The following is a 21302-nucleotide window of genomic DNA, read 5'->3' as shown; positions in this document are numbered from 1 at the left end:
ATGACACTGTCATCTTTTTCCTCAACAGATCCCTCTCTCACCTGGAAAAAGCTGGGAGCACTGTGAAAATTTTGTTTTTGACTTATCATGCAGCGCCTGCTTCTGAGTGACAAGCTGGAGTGGAGCACATGGGGTGGACCACCACCTTATAGCTTGGATTATAGACTACCTTGCCAACCATCCACAGTATGTGAGGTTACAGGACTGTCAATCGAGCAAGGTTGTCTGCTGTAAAGGGGCACCGCAGGGGACAGTCCTGGCTCCCTTCCTTTTCACCCTATACACGGCAGACTTCATATACAGCTCAGCCATCGCTCACCTACAGAAGTTCTCTGATGACTCTGCACTTGTCGTCGTCATCACAGACAGGGATAAAAGGCAGAGTCATCAGAGAACTGACCCAGAGCTTTGTGAATGGTTGCCAGCAGAACTGCCTCCAGATCAATGCTGGGAAAACCAAAAAACTGGTGGTAGACTCCCACTTCTAAGTACCTGGGTGTTCACCTTAGCAATGAACTGGACTGGCCAGACAATACCAACACACTCTACACAAAAGGACAGCGCAGACTGTATTTATCTTTTGAGTATAGCAACCGTTTCTGAGGTCCTTTTTTGACGCTGTGATTGCATCAGCCATCTTCTATGCAGTCATATGCTGGTGCAGCAGTATTTCAGCAGCAGACAGGAAGAGACTAAACAAACTGGCAAAGGCCAGCTGTGTCCTGGGATGTCCCCTCAATCTGGTGGAGGTGGTTGGAGACAGGAGGATGATGGCTACGCTATCATCTATGTCGGAGGACACACTGGGCAGCTCCTTCAGAGACAGACAGAACTTCCGTACAATTTGTGCAATATAGACAATCTGTGCAATAACAATACTCTACCAGTATTGTTTTTCTTCAAAAAAATTTGTGCAAAACCCATAATATGTGCACTGACTATTGTCAAAGTAGTTATTTTAAGAAGTAGTACTTATGTATGTTTCTATTTATTTTCATTTTTTACACATTCCTTAAATGTTTGACCTATCATTGCTGCTGTAACACTGCGAATTTCCCCGCTTTGGGACTAATAAAGGATTATCTTATCTTCACTACATTTCACAAAGAAGTACTTTTTACTGCACCACCAATATCTGACAACTGTATTTACTTCACAGATAGAGATTTGACTTCCAATAACATAAACCTATAAAATACAACACACTGCTAAACTTTAAACCTGTGGCTTCCAATTCTTTCTGCTCTTAACCTCTTACAATAACATCTGGCTTCATTTAAATAGGTGTCTGAAGTTGTACAATTATCTAATTTCCCCAAAACAAATAAAGCTTCATAAATTTCTATGCATTTTGGGAATTTATTTTATTTATGTTTTTGTAGTCCAATCATTATCTCATGACTCAAGGAAAGACTTGATTTTTTGTGGGTAACTTTTACATTAATACTCTCATAATCAGTTTTATATCAGTAAACCTCTGAAGTAAAAATGCACTTCTATGTGTGTGCAGAACATTACCCTGGGTGTCTATTCACTGTCATTGTCAGGATGTACCCTGCCTTCACTGTAAGTCAGCTGGAATAGACTCCAGCCACCCACCCACATTATCTATAACAGGGTGTATAGATAATGGATGTGTGGATGGATGGTTTATGACCAACAATAATAACTAGGAGAACATTTTTTGCACCACAGCATTTAATGCAACATGTTAAAATTACATTTTATCACCAATATTACAGCACCAGCAGTTATAAAGAGTGTTAGGTTCTTAGACAGCAGAGAACATGCAACGTGTCATTTTGTTCCGAGAATATACATACTGATATGTAGATAATGGATGGATAGATGAAATAAAAACCTAAATAGGGCAGCATTGCACCATCTATGATCCGTCTATAACCATCCCACATGCACAAATCACCATGGAACTGTTTATTTAGACACATTCACCTAATTCACAAAAAAAAAAAAAAAAAAAACCTGACCAGGATGGGGATGGTTCAAAATGCTTTCACACTGTGTGCCTCAGTCACCCAATGGTTAAGGTGGAAAACACAACACTAAATATACAAAAAAATATAATAAAAATAAAACAACATACAACAAAGTTCAAAAGCAATATGTTCAATAAGTACACTTATTTTCAACATGTTTTTGTACAAACCTTTTTTTTCATTTAACAAAGTTCTCAACTGTTTAAACAAAAAAACCTAAATATATATATTTTTTTGTTTTTCTACCAGAAACTCTGATAGAAGAATATATATATTTAAAAAAACACAGTTTTAAAAAAATATATAGTTATGGTACTTGACAGTTTTCTAAACACAGGGACATATTTTACCATGTACCAGAAAAAATATTCAAGTTCAGCACACATTAAAAAGGCAAGCTAACCTGATGGAAGCTGAGAAGTTCATTTTTTTTTTTTTTTGGGGGGGGGGGGACTGCAAACACAAGAAATATATTTCTATTGCTGTAATAAACTAGTCTATGGACACAGTATTGTACAGCAATAATATGTTTGTTTAAAAATGACACATTTTCAGTTTGGCTTGCATAGATGTAGTAGATGTAGCTGCATATTGGTCCAAATAACATGACAACCAAAAATGTGGAAAAATGAAGATATTAGCCATGCACTGATAAACTTTGTCTCTCCTGATACATTTCAGATAAACTGTCAGCACTGTGTACTGATCTCAAAGCAGGTCCTTTTCAGACATTTAAAGTATGTGGAGAATGTTGGCTCAATTTTGGATAACACAATGTCTGCACTTTCCACTGTAAAGGTCAGCTCCCCAGAATAGCAGCTGTCCTTCCATCTCCAGCATCACCTGTTAACCAAGTAGGCACAGAATGTACTCTATTATGCCACTTTTCATTTGTAACCAGACCTGAAAAAACTTGGGCAGTAGTGTAGGATTCACTGGTATTCCTTCAGCCTCTGCTCCTGAAAAAATATGTATTTCAAATTAAAAAGCATGCTGCAGCATAACTTTATGAATGTAATTTTACATTTTTAGGCATGTTAATATAATGTTCAGATTTCACTCCCATATTTTGATTAGAAGTTTTTTCTTTCAGGGATTTATTTTTTCAAGCCCTGTATATTGATAGTCTAATATCCCAGATATAGAATTAAAAGAGACATTGCTGCATATTCAGAACATGCCTTTATATCCCTCATCAAATGTTAAATTATCCCTGTAGGCATACTGTATTCAACAGACAGCCGTTTGTTTGCTATAGCAACTGCAGTGGTATAAAGTTGATCAATCAAACCATGAATGGTAAAAGGCCTGCAGTTGGTACTCAAAGTGCTTTAAAATGTTTATCATTCACCAGTGGCAACAGAGCTGCCATGCAAGGTGCCTGCCTGCCATCGGGGCAGCTTGGGGTTCAGTGTCTTGCCCAAGGACCCTTTGGCATCAAACTGCCAACCTTGCAATCAGTGGACAACGCACTCTACCACCTGAGCCACACCCGCTCCCATGAAGTTATGGGAAAGAGCAGAGGAAGCAGGGGAGTTGATGAGTTATGAGTAGCAATTTGGTTTCATGCCAGGAAAGAGCATTGCAAATGGGATGATTTAATAAAGATGCAATGAATATGCCCCTAACAGCAGAGTTCCCAGACAACTCGCAGCCAGTTTGGGCCTTTACTGTCATTCCTCTGCTTTCTTGTCCTATGTTTTTTGTCTTTCTGTACTGTTCGTGGATAAAAAACAAAACAAAACAAAAAATAATCCACACTGTGAGGTGAATATTCAGAACAGACTACTTCCATACCATATAACAGGCCTTTTTTGAACACTGGACATAGAACATTGCTGGCTTCAAAGTGATGGCATTTTAGTCATTCAGACGTGTCACTTTTCCATCAATGTTCCTCACAACTTCATGCAGAGATACACCCCACTATGCTGGAGAGAGCTGCAGTTCACATGTCATATTAGTCATTCACACCAGATTAGACAATACACCAAATTAGGTATAACACATAATAATACAATTCCAGACTAAATCTACAAACACTCAGATTATATTCATTATTGGTGAGTATCATTAATGTCTACCTGTCTGTCTTTTATTCTGTTGCTGTCAGTGTCTTTTTTATTGCAGTAAAGTTTCAGTATTATGGACATTTCATTTTGTAGACCAATGGTTAGAAACTTGGAGAGAAGTGTCGTGTGGCACACTAACTGTATTAAATTGCTATGTAATGTTTTTGGACAAATATTTTTGCTGAAATGTGGAAAAATCCTTCCATAAATCACTGCACACAATGTGAAGTACTGTTGCTTGTGTGCCCATCTCTTTTTGTAACAGTTCAGTTCAGACTTGAGCTGTGTTAAAGGGTGATATTGAAAGTTACTTGGTCCAACCTAGTAAGATTACCAGTGCAACTTTAACAGAAATGTGACCAGGGTGCGCATTTAGACATAAGCTGCCATGCTAAATTGCCGTCAGCTTAAGAAAATTGGTTGCATATCTGAATGGGGCCTTAGAGTTTAATGATATACAGTTCTTGCATTTGTTCAATTTAATTCAATTCAATTTTATTTATATAGAGCAATTCACATCATATGTCATCTCATAGCATCTCACAGGTGAAGACCTTGCGAAGAATATCTTGAAGATTAGTGCTCTGTTCTCTGAGCTCAGAAAGCGTAGAAACAAAGCGTCTTAACGCTGTTTTGCTAGATATTGTAGAATAAAGAATGGAGTAGCCCTTAACTGTATTTTAGCTGTATTTATAACTTCTGTATAGACACAATCAGATTACAAACTGAAATGCTGCTGACGACATTCAGTTCCCTTTCACCTCTTGGGTTACTTGCGGAATCGTTTGGATGGAGTGTCTTTCTCCAGCATCTGTAGAGTCTGCTTTACTCCTTTCTCCACCTTGCGAAAGTGCAGCCTCTTCCAGAAGCTCTGCTGCTGCTGACGCCCCCACTCCAGATCAGTGAGGAAGACCTGCACAGATGGACAGAGGGTCACTGGGTGTCTCAGACATTTCTAACAATGCACCTCATGCAAAAACATTTTCAAATTCTTCTCCTAAATCTTTTTAATGAGTCTGCTTGCACGTGTTCAAAGTCAGATTCACCAAACACTTGTACTAACACACTTTACACTGTTTTTTTCCCATCTGTCACTCACCTGTATGTCAGTCAATCAGTTGTCACTTATACGTATTTCATTTTGCATTGATATGTATTGTGCTGAAAACCTGATAATATAAGTTGTCTGAATGGGTACCTGATTTTCAGGCTTGGTCAAGTGTCACTAAAAACGCATGCTCTGTATTATAGAGTTGGTTTATGTTAATCTGTGGTGTCTTGTAAACCCATGCTGGCTGGACATATTTATATGTGTAACAGAAGAATTCCATTTCATCGCTAACATCATCATTACCATTGTAATCTCTTCACAACTGAATGGCTTGAAATTTTTTTTAAAATCCTGACACATTTAATACACAATCCGTTATGGTTTTTTTTGGTATTTATATATTAAAATTGTGGGTGTGAACCTTGAGCTGCTGCTTAATGCGTTCACGGTCCCAGGATGAGGCGTTCTCTCGTATAACACTAAGGATGGGGTGCCAGTCTTCTGAGATGTCTGATCCCTCAGTGACAGAAGCCAGGACCTTGACCCTCCGACCGCTGCCGCTGTGGCCTCTGGGAACACCTCGAACATACAGGGACTTCTTTCCCACATCACTAAGAGGGTTCAGATACAAGCTATACAAAAACATAGACGTAAACACAGAGGCCGGTATAGAGGTCAGTAAAATCCATCTTGGGAGCCTTCTTAAGTTTAAGAGGTGTTTCTCAAAAGCACTGAAGCTCTTACAAATGATGATAAATTAGCAAGTATCTTGTGACCACAGTGGACACAATTATAAACACTGATTTGATGTGAAATGAGTGAAGTTTAAATTAATTCAATGTTTAAAAACTACATCCAAACACACTTGCATAATTCATTTTTCGTACAACTACAACAAAATTCAAGTTGGGTATCTACAAACTAGAAATCACATATAAGAGATAAACTAAACTTTACTTGTCCTTGACAAAGAATATTTACAATAACTTGAGTCATTCATTAATTTATCAGCCTCATTAATGATCCTCCTCTTTCCATTCAATAATCTGGGTGAAGTTAAGTAAAGTCACTTCCTGCAGCCATCACACAGCAGCAGAATTCATGAGTAAAGTGAGAAAGCTGTTGTGTGTATTTACACGTGAAAAGCAGTGGTTTCCTTAATTATTTATAATTATTCATCATCAACAGATCTTATTCTTAGTTCTATACTCACTTCTGCACAATAGATTGCATGTTAATGCAGTCAAACATAGTTTTTTACACTGTATGAGTTCTTAGTCCTTTCAAAACATTTTACTGATTTCCCTGTAAAACTCTATTCCATTTCATATTTTAAAAAAGTCCCGTTTGAAATATAATTAAATGTTGACGCACCAAAATGAGTTAACATTCACACTAACCTCATCAAAGTCACCAAAGTAGCTCATGTATTACAAACATGTCAACAAAAAAACCCCAAAAAACAACTGGACTTCTCTTTTCGATTCTTTGATATGTTTCACCTTCAGTTCTGAAGAAGCCTTTAACAGTAAAGGGACAAAGGTTGCATGTCTGCCATCCGGCAACTCTTTTATTAAATGCCTCGGCCTAATCTAATCCTATCTTTCAATCAATCTGCCCCTACGTCTGCGTGACATCTGCAACCTCAAGGTGTAACTATTTATTTCTGCATTTAATTAAAACAATTAAAACTACTTGTTGCATTCATGAGGATGTTACTTTGACATGTACCACCATCGTAAACATTGTTGCAGACCATGAAAGCCCATGAAATAAAGCTGCTTACTGCACAGTGTGAATGTTGGGATGCTCTCTACAGGCGTCCACCAGAGTCAAAGCAGCATTGTCTCCAATATTGTTATAGGCCACGTTGAGCTCCTGGAGTCCTGTGTGCAGCTGGAGCCTCTCAGCCAGCTCCAGGGCCCCCTTGTCCCCCAGCCCAGTGTGCATCAGGCCCAGGTGTGTCAGGGACTGGTTCGTTGGCAGAGACTCCAGCAGGGTTTGGGCTCCAGACTCCAGTAGAGGGTTGTCACACAGTCTGGAGGACACATTGGAATGATGAGACATTTCTGGTAGGAACACATTGTACATGCAAATGGTGACATTCGTTTGCTTCTTCAGATCTAAACTTAGCTTCTCAGACTTTCCCATTGTAGTGTTTGTGTTGTGTCTGATGAGTGTATCAAATGAACCCTATTTAAACTGGCTATGAGGAGTCACCAGCTGTAGTCAGTTTTAATCACTCATGAGTAGTTAAGAGGCCATGCCCCACTACAGTTTGCATACCGGCCAAACAGATCCACAGACGACGCCATGAATCACCTGCTTCACACAACCCTGGCCCACCTGGACACTAGGAAGGGGAATTATGTGAGAATGCTGTTCGTGGACTTCAGTTCAGCGTTCAACACCATAATCCCCTCCAGACTGGTCACTAAGCTGCAGGACCTCGGACTCACCTCCTCCCTGTGCAGGTGGGTCTATAGCTTTTTGACCAGCAGACCACAGGTGGTTCGAGTGGGGAACCACCAGTCCCCCTCACGCACCCTGAACATCGGTGCCCCCCAGGGCTGTGTGCTCAGCCCTCTGCTGTACTCACTGTACACCAATGATTGCCTGTCCACATCAGACTCTAACACCATCATTATGTTTGCTGACGACACAGCAGTGGTGGGTCTGAGCTCCAACAACAACGAGGAGGATTATCTGATGGAGATCACCCATCACCCATGGACTGGTGCAGAGACAACAGCCTCCTCCTGAACGTCAGCAAGACCAAGGAGCTGATTGTGGACTACAGCAAGAAGCAGCAGAGGGCATCCCACCCACTCAGGATCAGCGGGACAGAGGTGGAGCGAGTGGAGAGCTTCAAGTACCTGGGTGTTAACATAATGCAGGACCTGACGTGTCAACACCCTGGTGAAGAAAGCTCGACAGTGTCTCTGCTTCCTCCGACGACTGAGGGACTTTAAGCTCCCTCTCAAGGTGCTCAGGAACTTTTACACCTGCACCATTGAGAGTGTTTTGTTCGAGCAAAAGGGTGTCCACATGTGCACGTGGCACCAGGACACCCAAGGCTGGAGGTCAATGACCAACTTTGTAGTTGTATCATCAGACCTCCGGCCGCGTGTTTCGGAGACACTGGGGTAAAGAGAGGGGCAGAGCTGTCCACCGATCACCACCTAGTGGTGAGTTGGATCCGCTGGCAGGGGAATAAGCTGGTCAGACCTGGCAGACCTAAGAGTATCGTGAGGGTCTGTTGGGAACGTCTGGCGGAACCCTCTGTCAGCAGAATTTTCAACTCCCACCTCCGGGAAAGCTTCTCCCAGATTCCGAGGGAGGTCGGAGACATGGAGGCCGAGTGGTCCATGTTTTCCTCCTCCATTATCACTGCGGCCGCTCGTAGCTGTGGTCATAAAGGCTCTGGTGCCTGTCACGGCAGCAATCCCGGAACCCGGTGATGGCAGCCGGAAGTAAGGGATGCCATCAAGCTGAAGAAGGAGTCCTATCTGTCATTTTTGGCTTGTGGGACCCCTGAGGCAGCTGACAGGTACCGGCAGGCCAAGCATGCGGCAGCTCGTGCAGTCACAGAGGCAAAAACTTGGTTTTGGGAGGAGTTCGGGGTGGCCATGGAGGAGGACTACCGGTCGGCCTTGAAGAAATTCTGGCAAACCGTCCGGCACCTCAGGAGGAGAAAGCAGCTGTCCACCAAGATCTGGGTAATGACCGAAAGAACGAGATCGCGGATACAAGTAGCCGAAATGAGTTTCCTACGCAGGGTGGCTGGGCGCTCCCTTAGAGATAGGGTGAGGAGCTCAGTCATGCCGGAGGAGCTTGGAGTAGAGCCGCTGCTCCTCCACGTGGAAAGGAGCGAGCTGAGGTGGCTCGGGCATCTTTTGCCTCCTGGACGCCTCCCTGGGGAGGTGTTCCGAGCGCGTCCCACCGGGAGGAGGCCTCGGGGAAGACCCAGGACACGTTTGAGAGATTATGTCTCTCGACTGGCCTGGGAAAGCCTAGGGGTCTGCCCAGAAGAGCTGGCGGAGGTGTGTGCGGATTGGGAAGTCTGGGCGGCTTTGCTAAGGCTGCTGCCTCCGCGACCCGACTCTGTATAAAGCGGAAAAGGATGGAAGGATGGATGGATGGATGATTAATTTCATGGAAAAACTATAACTTTAATATCAGACATCTTGTAACAACAGCAAAAGACACATTCTAAGTTTTTCAATTTCACATTAAAAACAAAGCTCAGTGTGAAACAACACATTCGAGTTTCTGTGAGTGTTTCTGTTAGATATTTTCCGTAACCACTATAGCTCTGCATATAAATAAATCTTTAGTTACAGTGCAATGTATTAATTAATATATGAAGAGTTCATTTGCAAAAACAGCTACATTTTTTGTTGTTTGCTTGAGATAATATTGCTCAAACTGAAGTTTAGTGGATTTGACTCAGTAGAAATGACATGACTAAAATAGAGATAACTTAAGTTTGATTGATATTGTCTCAGGTAGACGATGGAAAAGTGGGTTTTCTGAAGGCTTGTGTAGATGGAGTGATCTGTTTTTGCAAATAAACTCTTCATATATTATAATAACGACAACATAATGACAACGCAATTACAACGGTAGAGCACTGACTACTATACCATGCAATAAAATATATCTTAGGCATAGTGTTGTAACCATATTAGTCTGGCTTGTAGGTACATTAGCCAACATATGTACGTAAATGTAGTATATGTATATGGAGAGAATAAAAAAGCATTGGGATCCTTTTCCGTATTAAAAAATAATATAATATCACTCCAAAAAAAATGTGATCCATTAGTATACACGTCAACTCTGTTTTATGTCTTTATCCACCATTAACAAGAGGGTGGAAAGAAGACCTTAAGGTCATGGCAGACGCAATTATTTCCTGATTTTTTTATTTATTTTTTTTATTTATTTTTTTGGGGGCTTTTTTGCCTTTATTAAATAGGACAGTCAAGAGAGAGACAGTAAGGTGGGGGAGGAGAATGGGGAAGGAGTTGCAGCAAAGGGACATGAGCAGGATTTGAACCCATGGCCGCTGCATTGGGGACTATAGCCCCTGTAAATGGGTCGCCAGTCAATCAGGTGAGCTAAAGCGGCGGCCCTTCCAAAATTATTTAAGACGACTTGAAAAGGTGAAAGCTGATGATGAGTGAGGACACATCTTTGATAGGCAGTATTTTATGGAAAGCATGTGCACATTTTATGTATTGTTTGATATGTTATCACACGATTTTAGAATCACTCTATAGCAAGCCAACTTCTAACAGTATGAAGGGTCATTGAAGGTGTTTGTGCAAAAAATCTTTCTGTTGTATTTTTATTTGTAGATTTCTCTAAAGCATTTGACTCAATTCATAGAGACAAGATGCAACAAATTCTTGTAGCATACAGTACACCAAAAGAAACGGTTAAAACTACCACGATGCTTTGCAAAAACACTTGTGCAATGATCTGCTCACCTGATGGAGACACTGAATTTATTTATATACTCACCTGTATCTTACAAGAGGACACTAATAGCTCCATGCCTTTTCATACTTTGTCTTGACTATGTACTAAGAACTTCAACCTATCCTGTTAAGAACCTTGGCTTCACTTTACAAAAAAAAAATCAAAAAAATCAAAAAGCAGAAGACACCCAGAAATAAAAAACAAAAAATTGATTATGCCGATGACATTGACTAATGTCTGACACAATTTCCAGAGTAACAACCTTTCTACATAAGCTAGAAAATGCCACTCGTCTTGGTCTCTATGTTAATGCAGAAAAAACTAAATTTATGTCCATCAATACTACAGGAAAAATAAATTCACTGTCTGATTCAAATATCAATGAAGTACAAAATTTCAAATACCTTGGCAGTAACATATCGTCAACAAAAGCTGACGTAAAATCAAGAACTGCAGAAGTGTGATTGGCCACTGTATGTTTAAACACTTTTGGAAATCTAATTTTTCAGATGATATGGTCCTTGGATTTTTTTCAAGCCATTGTTGAATCCGTACTTCTGTACAGTTCAACTGCATGGACGCCTATTGAACAGTTGGAATCTAAGCTGGGTGACACCTACATTAAAATGCATCGAGCCATTCTCAACGTTTCATGGAAGCAGCACCCAACGTTGAAGGACTCTATGAAAACCTCCTCCCAAATTCAGCTGTTAGTAAACAACAGAGATTACGGTTTGCTGGAGAGTCAAACATGAACTCTATCAAACCCTTTTTGGAAACCAACTCTTGGCCGAAGTCACATTGGAAGATCATCACGTACCTACGTAGACCAACTGACCAATGATACTGGATTTACTGCGGAGGATCTCGCTGATGCAATGAACAAACTCGATCTGATGATGATGATACATTATTAATCTATCCAATCGTATGCACTAATAGCATTTTTTTAAAACCTTTTTTTGACAGTATATAAATAGCTATATATATATATATAGCCAATAGCCAAAACACTACAACTTCCAGGTTACAGTGGTCACAGCAAAATGTATTAATCTACAACAGCTACAGTGCAATTTTAAAAAAGAAGAGAAGACTTGCCTAGTGTGCAAAGACATAAATATTCTGACAACATACTGCCAGAAAAGTAGAAGGAGTGCACTAAACATTTAGTCACAACTTAGCTGAGGACAAAACACATTGATTTGCCTGGTAAATACGAAAAGTTGTTGGGTCAACAGCAGTCCCACTGTGACAGTTACCATGGAAATGCTGCACCAGATATAGCTTTGGGGTACTGTGGCTAGATGTTGAAGGTCTAGTCCTTGTGAAACCCTCTCCAGAAAAAGGAAGGAGATCATTACTTTAAAGTCCCACTCCAGTTGTTAAATATGTTTACCTTTTTTTCATGAAAACAGTCCTTTCCTGTCTTAAAATGGCTTAGATGTAACTCTACACCATTACTTCATCCTGAATGTGCTTGCCTCATTCCACTCACCCCTCACCACTCACTGCAGCTTGAGCACACCAGCTCACTCACAATTCTGCTCAACAGTTTTACTATTGGAGCAATTTAGCCTTACATGTTCAAACCAGAAATTAGTTGTGAAGAATATTGACAGGGAAACGCCCACCCAGCAAGTTGACAGGATTTGTTCCTTTGTTTATTACTGTATTTTTGAGACTATCATCAGAACACCGTACTTTCAAGGTGGAAATACTTGGCTTTGGTGAGTAAAATATGAGTATGAGTAAAATAAATAACTTTTCACCGTAGGTGGGACTTTCACATGAAAATGGTCTTACAAAATCATGTATCATATCTTTCCTATAAAATACTGGTGTGAATGGTTTCCTGACATGAGAACTACTTTTGTTGTTACCACATGCACCACACCAAGTTTTTGTCACCCTCCATAACTGCTAAAATATTGCCTTTTTCAGTCGATCTTGTGCTTATTCAGTACCTAATCCTAATCCCAAATACAATTGATTGACTCAAAAGCACAAAAGAGAAGCATTTCAGCCTGTTAAAGCTCCAGGTGCAATGTAAAATTGTCTCTAAAGTGGCCCTCTTTTTCATTTAGCTAAATTTAAAACATTTTCAAAGATGGCTGTATATAAAAATCAAGCATTGACAATTGAAAGATCCATACAGGGGCTAAAAACAAAGACAAAAATGAAAGTGTAATCTTACTGTAGAGATTTTATCAAAATCTTGGGGTCTAGTAGCAGGTCTCTCAGCAGGATGCAAGACTCAGGACCCAGGCTGTTAAACTGCAGACTGAGGATGACAGAGACAGGCAAACACAACAATCACAATACACACAGCAAACACATGCTCAACAAGCACAGGAGTTTTTCGGTCAGTAAAAAACTGTTAAAATTATCTGTCATCAAGGCTCATTTTGAAACTTTGAAATAACCCAGTAATTGGTTATAATGTAGACTATTTTAAAGCAATATGGCTGGTGTTAATTAATGCATATTTAATGTCAACAAATTTTATGACCAAAATTGTAATTCCCAAAATCTGTAAATCAATAGCATCTTACTTACAAGTGAATATATGTGGCAGCAGGACAGTGTATTTGGGAAACAAAGAAACATGTTAGCCAGTGTAACAGTGTGGCTCACAAACATGTTTGATATTTGGACAATAATGTAGCTCTTTGGCACAGAGAAATAAGATATATCAGAGTTTGATACACAAATAATACTTGCTAGTAGGAGACATTCACTGACGGTTGGGTCATACACTTAAGTATTTGTTAAAACTGTTTTAGAGAGGGTTTTTTAAACTTTACACAACTGTTATACCGTATCTATTATTTTGTCTACCTTTTTCATGGTAGGCAACATAACACTTGTTTGTGTAATCAATATAGTTGCAGCTATCAAAAGTAGGATTTCTCTCAGGACTGTTGCATTGGGACACATTTGTTTAATCTAGATGCACCAAATAAACCAGTAACTTCAGACAGTTTTATCTTTACAGTGCTGGACCCAGCCTAGTCTTTACTGCTGTGATTTTTTTGTCTATCACTGATAGACACCCCATCTTCCAGGATAATTTTACTTTGTTGTGAAGGAACGAAAAGCAGGCAAACTGAAACATGCGCCTGTTCGTAGATGAAAATTCATTACTAGTATTAAAACATACAAACAGCCGTAAAACAATTATCTTAGAAAGACATTTTACACTTTAATGTTCCTTAGGTTTATAGAAAATTCTGTAGTGATTATGTTTTTGTCTGTTTGTACATTACAAGTGTGACGCTCTACTGGGTTACTTGAATAACTAGTTAAGAAAATGATTCTTTTAGAATATCATCATAGAATTAGTCAAGTACATATGAAACAGATAAACTTAGACAAGTGTTTGACTGATACATCAGCATGCTTGTATGTGTCAGCTGATTTCAGTAGATGTATCATACCAGTGGCCAGCAAGAACTGTCAGTAGGCACATGTCAAAGATACAACATTATGCAAACACACAGGGCACTTAGGATATACCAAATACAGTCGTGACTCGATAATCCGACACTACATGTAAAACCTTCTTTTATGTTGGACAGCAAGGCTGTCTGATTGTCAAGACGGAGGTGGAGATACAAGGAGAGCTTGATGCTTGAAGGGTGATTTGTTGTTAATATTCATTGTTTATAGTTGTTATAATAACTAGTGTATTGTTAGAACACTACGCATCGCTGGATTTCACACTTAATTGACCGGTGGGCTTGTGCACGGGCCTGTCGGTTGACATCAAAGGTAAATACATTCAGACAGCAGGCTGAAGTGACCCAAATCCGATTTTTTTTTTTCTCCTATGCGACCTGTATCTGATCTTTTCATGACAGTCTGAACAACACAGATCCAATTAATATCCGAATATTCAGCACAGTCAGGGGGGCACGTTCCTGTTTTTCCTAAAAACCTGTTGGATAGCAAGGTTTTCGGATTGTTAAGGGTCGGATTGTCACGACTGTATATTATGTTTTCATAAGGCTAAACTGGTTAAAAACTCAGTTACTACACCTGCTCTCATTCCAAGCAGCAGAACACAACCTAACATTAACTTCTTGAGACTGGAGCAGAGGAAGTAGCAGTATAACATACATATTCAGCATCATGCAAAACAGTCTTCTTTTTCTTCTACCCTTTTCTTATTATGGAAAACAAAACATGCAATGAGTTTGTCTCACTTGAGGTTGTGTGTGTGTCTAAAGGCGGGCCACAGCATCTGAAGCATGTCATGATTCAGGAGACAGGAGGACAGGTCCAGCTCTTCGAGGTGATAACTACAGGGAAACATTGTGACACTGTAACATTTTCTTAAAAATCAGGACTCACAAGCTTTAAAAGAAAAAACTTCTTTGTATTTTACATACAGAGAGACAAAACTTCGGTGATCTTGCTACAATCTCTGCCAAACAATTTAAATCTTTATAATGCAATCTCATACCAGTGGCTATATGTGTCAGTTTTAGAACAATATTTTCAGGACTTCAGTAACTTCACATTCTGTCAGCATGCCAATTCCGACTGTACCTACCTTACCTATATACAGCACAAAAGTACTGCTTATGTGGTGAAAACATGAAAAAACTTTGGTAAGATAAACTATGACATTAAAATTCAACTGACAAAATGGTGGGATTTTTTTTTTACACTGATTTATACAATGAATGTTTACATATATTCTGCATCAACTGGACCTGAAACAGTTAACATTGACTTTAACACTTGACTGTAGTTGTTGACCTTCAAAATAACTTTCATTAAACAGGACAGTTTCATCAATAAGGACTATGCAGTGGGACTGAGACTGTAATCTAGTTCAGTTCAATTCCAGTTTACCTTGCAGGGGTACATGAGAGCACAGAACTTAGTACGAAGCATTTGAGCGGCGTCATACGAATGTTGGTGAGGCGGATAGCTCTGATTGAGGCCAGAACCTCTGCAGTCAGTCTTGGGTTCTGAAACTCATACAGAAGGACCAGCAGATCCATCAGCTCCTCCGGTGGCTGTGGCTTGCTGAGCTCTAGCATCAAAAGAGAAGGCTCAGCATCCATAGACACACAAAATTCCTTCACTCTTAATTCAGGCTGGGCTCAAACAGAGATTAGGGTTACCATTGATACACACAAATTCCACCCTCAATTAAATTTTTGAAATTTGATTTGTCTTAATCCACACTGCACAGTTGCAAGCAAATGAGAGCTTTCTTGTACAATTACGCAGTAACAATTACTACACATTCCTCTGGTAAACCAATGTTGCAAAAATAGTAGTATTGCAGATGTAAAAGACCAGATTAAGCTACCATTTTAGCATTATACCATACTGGTCCAGTGCTGGCCCTGTCAGTGTTAACTACATTGGTGTCCTGCAGGTTCATTATGGTTCAAGATTTTGAAAGGGTATTTCAAGAAATCCTGAAGTGTACTTGACTTAAATGTACAATAAATATTACAGCTGCAAGCAGTGATGATCGGCCATCACACCTTCAGCAATAAACAGAGCTGTTTCAAGAGGGCCGTCGCAAATCTTGGTGTGCAGGCCCCAAATAGCAAGCTAAGTCAAAGCAATTGTTTAACTTTTCAACTATTAATACAAAGCAGACTGTGTAGGAAAGATTGAAAAAAACATGAAAGTTACCTCTGACAAGATACTTCCTAAGGGCACGTGTGATCTGGGCCACAGTACTGCTTTGAATGCTGCAGCCAAGTTGTTGGAGAAGCACACGGTTACCATAATGCAACAGTCCACCCATGAAGATGGGGTAGAGTTCAAAGGGTTGGCCTTCACTGTACTGCTTTGGCTGCGGACCATGGACTCCAAGAAGGCTTTGCTCCACCTGATCCAGGACATCCTCGTTGTAGCTATCCTCAGTGCGGAACATCTCAGCTGCCATGGTTCTGGCAATACTGCCTTTGCTGCGACTGCTGATTTTCTCATAAAGCTTTGGAAAAAGCTTAAGAAGGTTGAATATAGCAAAGATTCTGAGGGGGATGAATTTAGATAGGATGTTCATAATGGCATTCACATCCTCAGTTGCCTGGCCAATGGCCACAGACACCTGCCTGGTCATCTTCTCTAGAGCCGATTTGTTCTCTCCTAGAACAATGTAGAGAGCCGCCAGATACTCCTGCATGGCCGGGACAGCAAACACATACCGCCTCTCATCATTCTCACTAAGGTCTTGGGATAAATGTTTATCATTTCCTATGCAGGGAGCTAAGAAGAAGTCTAAAACATCAGTCCGGAACATGGCCAGCTGATGTAGCTCCTCATCCGTCTTGGTCTTCCCTCCTATCCACTGTTCCAGTTCCTTTTCTGAAAATGATGTGCGCTTGTAAGTCACACCATCAAACGCAAGTTTACCAACTGTACGAACGACATACAACATCAGGGAACTGTGGTGCCCCTGAGTGGGCACATTTGTCCCCGCCCCTGTTCCCAGCACCTCACCCCCAAAGTTGAGCCTAAGAAAACTGGTGTATATTCCAGTCAATGTGCGGATGGGGGCATTGATGTTGGTGAAATGGAGGAAGTGTAAGGTGGCACATGTGAGCCAGCAGTAGGAAGGGAGGAAGCAGGCGGCAGCAAGCTGACTTTCTCTCTGTAGGCTGAGGTAAAGCAGCTCTATTAGAGCTTGGGCCTCTTGGTTACGGACCGTCTCCCCACTCTGCTGCAGTAGGCGGCTAGTGAAGTATGCTCGCTGGCGGTCTGGGTCAGTGAAGCCACAAATCTGTGCATAACGACTAATATACTTCTGAGGGATACGGTCCAGAGCAGAAAGTCTTGTTGTAACCAAGACGCTGGCCTAGGAAACATAGAGCAAAGAATTCCAGAACCACCAATTACAAACACTACTTTAACTGATTTTGCTTGGACAGGAACACAACAGCATGCATGTCTGCATTTAGCAGATAAACATGATAAATACATGATGGTCCAAAACAGAGAAACAGAACAGCCCACTGAAGATACAAGGCAAGAGATAAAAGCACTGCAGCAATGGTGGATTATCTCTTACCTCAGGCAGGAGGTACTTCCTCAGCAGGTTCACCACCACTACACCTGGAGCCAGTGCCTCATTAGGGTCACTACATAGCTCTGTGGATCCAATGCGGAAGTCCAATTTTATCTTTTCCATCCCGTTAAAGAGGAAAAGCACATCCTTGGCCTGGATTCCCTCCCCACTCAGCATTGGGTGTTTTCTCAGGTGGAGGTACTTCCTGGTCACCATGTCCCGTAAGGAAGACACCCTGCGTGGAATCGGACCTGTTACATTAGTTTGATTAAACTGCAGGCAACCAGCATTTAAATTCTTCGTAAAAGTCAAATTCTATGCAAAATGGCTCTAACTTTGTCCGTCGAAAGTAACACAATTAATCCATGAAACCAGTTGTTGTCAAAATTGTGTTTTGTGTTTTATCTCTGCCATATCTAGGTATGTTTCCCATTCACATTTTACAGTGTACTGGTACACACTCCCAGTACAAATGAGTGGACATTTTAATAAGTCTGCATAAAGAAAACTATCCTTTCTGTAATGTGTCCCATATTTCAGTGTATGTGGCCATAGTAACTGTAACAATAGTTTATTATCTAATTTTTAGATTCTTGCAGGGAGCAAAGACTGACCTGTGCAGTCTGATCCCTCAGATGATTTACTGCAGCACAAACTGCAAAAAACTGTAGTCAGCTATTGTTACCGTTGCAGAACACGTACATCCTTTGATGGCAATGAGATTCCCTAATGGCAGTGGCCTTTATCAGCAAGGAAAAGGATCCCTGCCATACTGCAAACATTATTGAGGAATAGTCTCAGGATCATAAAAAAGATCAAGGAATTCCCCAGACGTCAATCATCAGGGGGATGTGCTAGAAAAACAAATACTATCCATGGAGGTCCCATCTTGCAATTTTTAGGACTTAAAAGATCTGCTTCTATCATGCTAGTGCATGATACCACACACCACCTTCAGAGGTGTGTTCAGTCAAACTGAATACGAGCCATTTTGGCAGCACAAGAGGGACCTACACAATGTTAGGCAGGTGGTTTTAATGTTGTAGTTGATCGATGAATGTGACACTGAGAGAAAAGACAAAAGAAAACAATATCTTACTTTGAAAGCTGGCTGAGGTCCTCACAAGAGAAAGGAACCAGAAGCTTGAAGTTGGTGAGAGTGGTCCCAGCACACCAATCCAGCACTAGCTTTCGGACCACTGTACTTTTTCCTGTTCCCACTGCTCCATAGAGCAGCACATTGAGCCCTCGATCATTACTCCAGGCATCGGTAGGCTCGAACAGCTGTTCCACAGTCACAGAGGAGCTTGAGGGGCTTGAGGGGCTTGAGGGGTTCTGGGTTTGCAGAGGGGGGCTGAGCGGTCCTAACCTCTCCTCAGGATTTCTTTCCAAGATCAGTGGGTCCACATGCATGGTCTCAGGGCTAAAGTAACCCCCAAACTGTTTCTCCTCCTGAGGAAGGTGGCTGAACCACAGGAAGAGCTTCCGTTTGTGGATCTCAATGGGATCTACAGTAAGAGAAAAAGGTTTATATTTACACTTTATCAATCCATTCTACACATCTATTTGGATATTCTCTAACACAATTAAAAAGATTAAACATCTTTTAAAGATGGACTTTAGCTACTTAGTATTCTAAAATAGAATGGTCTAAATCAATCAGTTTTATCCCGATATGTTGATGGTATGACTTTTGGTATCTATTCATCTATCTATCCATTTATCATTCCATCCATCTACTGCACTTAACAATCCTTCTCATAAGCAAACATAAAGTGAGTGTCAACACAATATTTATAGAAATACACAGATGTCTATACTAGCTTACTCACTATCAAGAAAGCTAAGCTCAGTATCGCATGACAAAAACAAGCTTTACTCAAGCAGCAACCTCCAGGGCTGAGAAATGGCACGAACATAACTTTGTAATGCCAAAAACTGCAGTTTCTCAAATGTCGCTTGAGGTTGGCTCTAAAAGCAAGTCAGTATCCATAAACCCCTATGTTTAAATGTCCAACATTACAGCAGAGATAAACATAGTTATAGCCTGGTACAAAAAAAAATACGCTTCAGTCTCTATAGCTAATTTCCTTAAAGTCTTAAAGGTATGCATAATTAAGGATGTGGCCGCTTTGAGTTACAGGTGGGCAGGGTTAGTCACAGGACAGTCAATGGCCCAGTGACTTTTGCATGGCCTGCCTCAGCTCTACTTATGCACTGCCTCTCATTTCTTGGATAAGCCAAGAGTTAGGGGGAGTTATAATATTGAAAAAAGTTTCCATACACTTGTAAAGACAATTTATATAATGGCAGTCTTGAGTTTCCAATGACTCCCATAACCCTTATTTTTTTATGATGAAATGATTAAAACCCTTTTTCACAAAGAAACAATCATGCATTTTGGTTCTTTAATATATTTATTATGGATCATCTAGAAATATGACAATCCACTGGGTCAAAAACATGTTAATAATTGGTTAAATGTCCCTTAGCCATTTTCACCTCAACAAGGTGCGTTGGGTAGCAGTCCACAAGCTTCTTGTTGTATCTTTGACCACTCCTCTTGACAGAATTGGTATAGTTTAACAGACTTGTTTCTTTAGCACAGTCCACAGATTCCGAATGGGGTTTCATTTAGGAATGTAGGAAGACTGTTCTATAACCTTAATTCTAGCCTGATTTTTTTTTTCTTTCTTCAAATAGCCTTTAGTGAAGCCTTAAGGTGCTGCTTCTGGACAAAGAGATCCCTCTTGCATGGCAGCTGCTGAGCTTGTGATAATGTAAAACATGCTTGACTGTGAACACTGATACCTGGGTTCCACCAGCTTCTAATTCATTGTAAACCTGCATTTAGGGGATTCTTGGTTGACTCGTTACCATCTAGACCAGTTGTCTCTCAGAAGCAGGTGATAGCTTGTCTTTTCTTTCTGATTTTGGATGATTTTGGGATCTCTATCTGTTTTGAAATCACTCCAAGGGACTTTCCTGACTTGTTCAAGACAATGCTTCTCTAGATCTTTGCTGAGCTCCTCAGACTTTCCCATTGTAAAGATAAAGATAAAGATAAAGATAAACTTTATTCATCCTGAAGGAAATTGTTTTGCCAGAGTACAGTTAAAGCAAGCAAACAGTTAAAGTTGTAGTGTTTGTGGCTGAGTCTAATCAGTGTATTGGGCCTAATGGGCCCAATTTAAATTGGTTCAGAGGAGTCACCAGCTGTAGTCATTTGTAATTACTCACGACTAGTTAAGAGGCCATGCCACTGAGAAAATCTGATTAACACAGCTTTCTACATCACCAAAACTGATCATTCAAGTTGCTGTTTGTATATTTTTGACACAGCAAATTTAGTCATATTTCCAATAGACCAATACTAAATCTATGAAAGAACCAAAATGCATGATTGTTTTTTGTGACAAAGACACATGGGTTTCAATGATTCTGTCATAAAAAAAAATTAAGACATATAGGGGTCATTGGAAACTCAGTACTACAATGATATACATGATCTTTACAAGTGTAAAGAAACTTTTGTTCATGACTGTAGTAGATAGTGGATGGATGGATAGTCTTAGTGAATGTCAACTTCTGACTTTAAAAAACGTTTTTTTAAAATTCTCTCATTATTCTGGCATTTAGCAAATATAAATAAT

General features: G+C 40.3%; 1 protein-coding gene across 4 annotated transcripts in view; it reads right to left on the bottom strand.

Moving 5' to 3' along the window:
- Positions 1-2422: 2422 nt before the first annotated feature.
- The window catches only part of nlrx1 (NLR family member X1), a 35810-nt gene continuing 16930 nt past the window's right edge, over positions 2423-21302 (bottom strand). For 2 of the 4 annotated variants that reach the window (XM_008278964.1, XM_008278966.1), the window contains 9 exons: positions 18749-19157; positions 17653-17884; positions 16272-17439; positions 15471-15654; positions 14816-14911; positions 12805-12891; positions 6907-7158; positions 5542-5752; positions 3424-4982 (listed from right to left, as the gene is read on the bottom strand). In XM_008278964.1, coding sequence (XP_008277186.1) covers positions 4839-4982; positions 5542-5752; positions 6907-7158; positions 12805-12891; positions 14816-14911; positions 15471-15654; positions 16272-17439; positions 17653-17884; positions 18749-19157 — 2783 coding nt within the window. In that variant the 3' untranslated portion in view covers positions 3424-4838. Of the gene's footprint in view, positions 2957-3423; positions 4983-5541; positions 5753-6906; positions 7159-12804; positions 12892-14815; positions 14912-15470; positions 15655-16271; positions 17440-17652; positions 17885-18748; positions 19158-21302 lie in introns of those variants that run through there. The other 2 variants (XM_008278965.1, XM_008278967.1) reach the window with 2 other exon arrangements.

The sequence above is a fragment of the Stegastes partitus genome, unplaced genomic scaffold, assembly GCF_000690725.1.
Source record: "Stegastes partitus isolate 25-593 unplaced genomic scaffold, Stegastes_partitus-1.0.2 Scaffold140, whole genome shotgun sequence".
Lineage (NCBI taxonomy): Eukaryota > Metazoa > Chordata > Actinopteri > Pomacentridae > Stegastes > Stegastes partitus.
Note: the sequence above shows the minus strand (reverse complement) of the source record. Positions and strands in the feature narration are given on the sequence as shown.